At 41.4% G+C, this 6,545-nt stretch overlaps 1 protein-coding gene across 1 annotated transcript; it reads right to left on the reverse strand.

Annotated features, from left to right (window-relative positions):
* Positions 1-3,830: 3,830 nt before the first annotated feature.
* Positions 3,831-5,195, reverse strand: RNASE12 (ribonuclease A family member 12 (inactive)). Its single transcript, XM_082736857.1, has 2 exons — positions 5,136-5,195; positions 3,831-4,442 (listed from the first exon to the last, which is right to left on the reverse strand). The coding sequence occupies exons 1-2, from the start codon at positions 5,167-5,169 to the stop codon at positions 3,967-3,969; spliced, it is 510 nt and encodes a 169-aa protein (XP_082592983.1). The 5' UTR covers positions 5,170-5,195; the 3' UTR covers positions 3,831-3,966.
* Between the last annotated feature and the right edge of the window lie 1,350 nt (positions 5,196-6,545).

Here is a 6,545-nt window from a genome sequence, read left to right on the forward strand (position 1 = left end):
GTATTTGTTTCCTGAAAGTTTCTGCTATTGGTCTAGCTGAGGGAAGGAGGGGCAAGAAAGAAAGAGTAGGTAGAATGGCATGAGACAGAAAGAGGAGACAAGAATGCTCTGAGAACTTCATAAATGAGCCTTTGGCCGCCAGAATCCCTGTGAAATGGGCAGCATCACTGTTCCTTCTTCTGTGGAAACTTCCCTGTTTATCGTTTAACCCAGAGTGATTTGTTTTTAGCTTTTTTGAAACCCTATAGCACAGATTATATCACACTTCATTTTATATGTTCTTTTTTTTTTAGAGGGTTTTTTTTTTTTTTTTAAATTTGATGGAGATCACAAGTTGGCAGAGAGGCAGGCAGAGACAGAGGGAAGCAGGCTCCTCGCTGAGGAGAGAGCCCGATGCTGGGTTCGATCCCAGGACCCTGGGATCATGACCTGAGCTGAAGGCAGAGGCTTTAACCCACTGAGCCACCCCAGCGCCCCACATTTTACATGTTCTTATGTTCTTTTAAATTTATTTACTTCATTTTATATGTTCTTTTTAAAATTTTCACGTTAGTTGATATATGTAATTCTTTTTTCCTTTTTAAGTATGAAAATTCCTTGAGCCTGGAACTTAGTTTCTGCATCTTTTTATTCTGTACAGAATCAAACACCAAACTGCAAAAATGCTTGTTTCTCAACATTTGTTAACAACATAACACGGCTTGACAAATGCAGAAAATCCTTTACTTAAGATCAGTTTTGGGAAATTCATAATGAAAATCTCAGAAAGAATGGTTATTCAGGGTGAGAATTCTTTCTCTTGCTCTAGAAAGCATTTTTTTCATTACCACGTCTAAGAGCCTCTATTTCCTTGTATCCCTGCATTATCACTCTTAACCTCCTAACCACTTCTCCTTGCCCCTCCAATTCCCTGGATATACTACTTTTCTAAAAAGGGCACTTGAAATTACTATTTCAAAAACCTTAAAATATTCACATTGCCTGCTGGAGGTATTCTAACCCCCTGAGGCCACCTAGTCAAGGCTCTTCTTGATCTAATCTCAACCTGCTTCTTAGGGCTCTCTCCCATTATTTTGGTACACAAAGCTGTCCTAGTCAAATCAGCGTGACCCACCCTTCTCTGAATACGGCCTATTCTGTCTCTCCATTTTTGGTCCTTTCTTGGAAGCCTACTCTTTTCCGCCTCTTGAAATCCTTCAAAGCCCAATTAAGTCATATTCTTTCTTTAACACATTTTTCACTAATTAAGTCTACCAAATCTGTGTTCACTTCCCTGGTCTTCTTATCACTCATTTCTTTCTTTTATTATTATTGAAGTATAGTTGACAGGCAATATTATGTTAGTTTCAGATGTGCAACATATTGATTCTATAATTCTATATAATCATTCACTTCTTATGCCACTCATTTGACATGAACACAAATGGACTTGTATTTTTTTATATTTAATTTTAAAATGTTCTGGGTGTGAAATTAGAGCAAAGACCCAGTACTAAGAATATATGAGCCTTAATAATTGGGGTTGATTAGATTATTGATAGATGATCAGGAATTAATGGATGTATTCATGTGTGTGGCTTGAGCATAGACTTGCTGCAAGTTGAAGGGAGTAGAGAAGAAGCATTTAGATTTTTTTCCTAAATATCTTCTACTGTCAACATCAGTAGTGAGATGATAATAGAAAAACAGAAAGACAATGAGGAGAAAAATGAAAAGGAAGAACAGTGCAGAGATTCTGCACTGAACTATTTTTCTGAAACATTTTTTCAAGTGCATAGAATTCATAGCTACCTGGGTTTGATTTGGACTACTACGTGTCCATTAAAAAAAACAAAAACAAAAACAAAAACCTTCTTGAACTACAAATGTCTAAGACATTGCAATTCATTTGAATTGGGTCTTGATCCCTACTGAATAAAAATATTCTGAGAATAAATTCCACTGGAGAGTCTCAGTTACTCACACCTTGGTGGGAATGCATTTATCTGCAAGTTATTGTTTCTACTTAGAAGGAGGGAGGTTGAGGGAGGAAGGAAAGAAAAAGCAGCGGGAAGGAAAAAAGAGACAATAAAGCCTAGTGAGAGGTCCAGGAAAAGGAATCAGAATTCAGAACATAGAAATAGAGACTTTAAAGACTCATTTCAGTTACTTCAAAATTTTGCCCAAGAAATGATGGGGCTATAGGTCATATGCTAGGGACCACTTGATCCTGCTCAGCTTCTTTGGTGACATCCAAACGTCCATGAAGACAGCAATGACAGTGGGACTTCCCTGGAGAAATGGGTCTTGAGCAAGCCTTGCCTACTTACAAGGATGCAAAGTGTCCTTTACTTGCAACTGTAAATGTCCTCTCTCTGTGAACTGAATCAATCAGTTAGAACTTGATGCTTGCAAAAGACAGAGTTAACAACTAGCATAGGTGTACCTCCTTTTCTGATCTGACCTTGAACTAAGTCCATATAAATAATGCAATAGTTGAAGTCTCTCGACTGAAAAGATAAGAACAGAAAGGGCCCTCTAAATCTTGTGCATTGCCTGTGTCCGCTCTAGGTCACTGTGTTTCTGACTCTCACAGGATGGAAATGTCATAGCTCAGAATCAATGACCCCATAATCTGGCGCTTAGCTGCCAGTTACCCCTTGTTTCTCGCTACTCCTCTGTACTAACCCTCCCCTCCAACAAGGAGAGATGGAATTGTGGAGTAACAGGCCTGGAAACCTCAAAGACTAGCTAGTCCAAGCCCCTCACTTCCCAGGTGTGGGGACTCATGCTCAGAGAAGAACAGGACTTAATCAAATCCCCGGAATAAGGAGCCTCTCCTTCTTTTCATTCTCTCCCCTCGCCTTCTAATTCTAAAGATGCCCTGCCCACAGCTGGATGTGGTAGAGCTAAACAACCAGCTCAGCTGTAAGATCTAAAAAGGGAAACAAGTTAGGAGTCTGGATGCAAGTTCTCTGTTCCTTCCAGGGATGCAAGAGGAGGGGCACAGAGCTCTGAGAGTCTCAATCCCGTCCTAGAAATTCTGATTTGCTACTCTCCAGTCTTTAAGGGATATGGTTTCTGACCAGTCAGGCAATCCTTCCGATCAATCTCCCTTTCCCTTTCTTTCAAGGCACAGAGGCAGCTGCTGAATGGAAACAGGTGCAGTTTGAATTATATGTGCCATCTTTAGAGAAGTCCCTAACTGACTACTCCAAGTGCCTCGACACCTAGGATCAAGTGTGGGAGTACAGCGTGATGAGAGGAGACACTCAACTCCAGGTACAAAACTTAAGGAGGCTACCAAAAAGCCCCGTAATCAAGATAAATAACATTTTAATGCAATAGTTAAAAATCTTAATTTAATGCAAAATAACATGTGATCAAGAATCTGACCCTGTACTGGCACATTTCACTAACACCCTAACTCCAACCCCGTCAGACTGGATCTTGACTTAAAACTTAGATATTTTATTCACCAGAGATTTCTGCATTAATTTCTTAAATTTGTGTATCTAGATTATTGGGATTTTGGGTGCCCCTTAAATTTTGAACCTAGCTAGTCCAAGCCCCTCACTTCCCAGGTGTGGGGACTCATGCTCAGAGAAGAACAGGACTTAATCAAATCCCCAGAATAAGGAGCCTCTCCTTTTCATTCTCTCCCCTTGCCTTCTAATTCTAAAGATGCCTTGCTCTAATCTCAGTTCTGCCTCAGATTCACTTTTGGCTCTCAACAGATGACCCAAAGAAACGGGACAAGAAATTAAAACACATGCAGAGTTTATGATTTAATTCAGTAGAGTTTTTTTTTATTATTATTAAAGCAGAATAAAAAGATTCCAGCTCAGCAATAAGGGAAGGATAAATGAATTACTAACGGCTACCCAGTTCGCTCAAGGCATTACCCCAAGTCCACAGTTCAGGTGTGCCTTGAGGACAGCAAGTACCCCTGAGAGAGAAGAGAGGATCCCAGGTGCTGCTCTCAACTTACTCAACATACCTCTGGAGACTAACTGGCCCCATGTCATCACAAGTGACCATGATGAACCCCTTTATGGAGGATACGCTGTACCTGCAGGCCGGATATCTAGTGCCTCCAATGAGCCCACACACAGTCATTTTGAACTTGGTCATGCTCTGGTAACATAAAATGGAAGAATGGTTCTGACAAATCCTCTTCTTGGAAGAGGCGCAGACCTTATTGATATTTCTAGGCCTCTCGTGGATGAAAACGTGCTCCTTCTTGCAGGTGTTGTCAGGTCCCCTGATGACTCTTTGCAAGACCATGTGGTTGCAGTACCGTATGGGAATGTCACTCTGAGGGTAGTCTACATGCAGCTGCTCCATGGTTGGCCCCTCTCCTTTCTCATTCAGCTCATTCTCCCAGAACAGAAGCAGCAGAAAAATGACCACCATTAGGATCATCAGAGGTAAGAGTCCCTTCACATCTTCTGCTCTAACTCCTATAGAGTAAGAAGAGATAGGACATAACCAAGGGTAATCAGATTCCTCAAGCCCCAGTCCATGATTTTCTCCCCCACACTTGAGATATTTTACTTCCTTCTCTCTGCTAATTGAAAACTCATGTGAGGAACACCTGGTTGGCTCTGTCGGTTAAGCATCTGCCTTCAGCTCAGGTCATAATCCCAGGGCCTGGGGATCAAGCCCTGCACTGCAGTGGGCTCCCTGCTCCGTGGGAAGCCTGCTTCTCCCTCTCCTGTTCCCCCTGCTTGTGCTCTCTCTCTCTCTGTCAAATAACTAGCCAAATAAACAAATAAAATCTTTAAAAATGATAAATAAATTCTCAAGTGACCCTGCAAACTCAAAAGCCCTTCTGGACTATTTCAGCTCTCCAAGTCTGGCACTGAACTGTTCTCTGATCAGTCTGTTGTGTTGTATTTGTTTTGCTTCTGCAAGCTCCTTGAGAGCTGCTGTTTCTCTTGAATCCATCAGAGTGCTTACCACAGAGCCAAACATATAGAAGGATGCTCAGAAGTACCCATGCCTGATTGTTTTTTTCCTATTGCCAAGTGACTTCCTCTCCCATAATTGTATCAACACTAATTCTATCCAATTCCACATGTTTTTCAGCACTGCCTACCAATCTGTTCTTCCCAGTTCTTCCCGATCTCTCCTACTAGGCTAGTTCCTCTCACCTGTTGTTTTTGCTGTAGCTCTCACTGGTAACATATTCTTGTGATCATGGATCTGAGAAAGTCCTAGCTGTTCCTTGACAATAATGGGTAGGCAGCCAGTTGGGTGTGGGGAGGGCCAGACTATAAAGAGGGAGGAGCCTGGGGGGAGTGTGCTTGGGTGCCACTGGAAAGGACAACAAGTTACCTTCAGAGGGAGAGTTGACTAAGGAAGGTCCTAAATGTGTCCTCATTAAATAAGCGTGAACTTTCCCAAATGTTTATTAAGATCCTGATGTGTGTCAGACAGAGAATCCTCTGTTTTCCAGATTTTCAGTCAGTCCTTACTACAAATCCCTATTACCCTCATTCATTACCCCGATTTCATTAAAGAAGAGATGAGTTGCAGAGAGCTTGAGGCAGAGAGGGAGATGGCGAGAGTAGCAAGAGTCTCACCCTTTCAACACTTCACACTTGAACACGAAGTTCTAGCAAGTGTCATTCCCATGAGGTGTCCAGGATAGGACAGAAACAACTCCCTGATGTTAACATTAATCCTGGTAAAGCCCTGGGCTGCTGGGGGTGGGGGTGGCAATGGTTCCTAAACCCTGCTGAACATTGGAATCCCCTGTGCAATTCTCAATACCACCTTGAGGCATTCTACTTTAATTGATGTTGGGTGTGACCTGAGTTTGAGATTAGTAAAAGCTCCCCGAGTGATTCTAATATGGAGCAAAATTTGGGAATCACTCGCCTATGGTATTCTTGGCAAACTGACATGGGGAACGAGCAGACGAGGGTTTGGTGAAAGACAGTGTCATAAGGCATTGAGAAAATAGAAGACTTTTTATTGCTATCATCTCCTGGTCATTTGATATAGAAATGGGAAAATGGACTTGTTTTTACTACTTCTTGCCCTGAAATGATTTCTCTCTAGGAGAGACAACTACATAGTCTCTCCTGTGCACATTGGTGTCTTTCTAACTGGTAAAATGAAAAGGATTTGGGGGTGGAAAATACTGGAAAAGGCTTCAAAGAATGGGATCTCTTTCTGTATGACAAAAGCATAATTCCAGAGCATGAAAATGAACAACGAGGAGGTTATTATTTACTTTCCCCAAATGTACATAATGAGCATCATTTCAGAATTCAAACTGTCCTGTTCGGGGTGTGGGTTGCCCAGTGCCACCAAGACATAAATGCACTAATTAATTGTTTCTAGTGATCAAATTTTGATTCACACACTATTTGCAGAAACATTTCCACTGTATAAAGAGAAATATATATACATATTGTAACATGTTCAATATATCCTGTTGAGACTTCCAAGTAGTTGAATTACAGATGGTATGTTAAGTTTACAAACCCGAAGGCAACATTTATCACAAAATTTATCCTCATCTGAGGCAGCTGAACTTGTCTGTACATTTCAGA

The sequence above is a fragment of the Mustela nivalis genome (genome assembly GCF_964662115.1).
Source record: "Mustela nivalis genome assembly, chromosome: 6".
Classification (NCBI taxonomy): Eukaryota; Metazoa; Chordata; class Mammalia; order Carnivora; family Mustelidae; genus Mustela; species Mustela nivalis.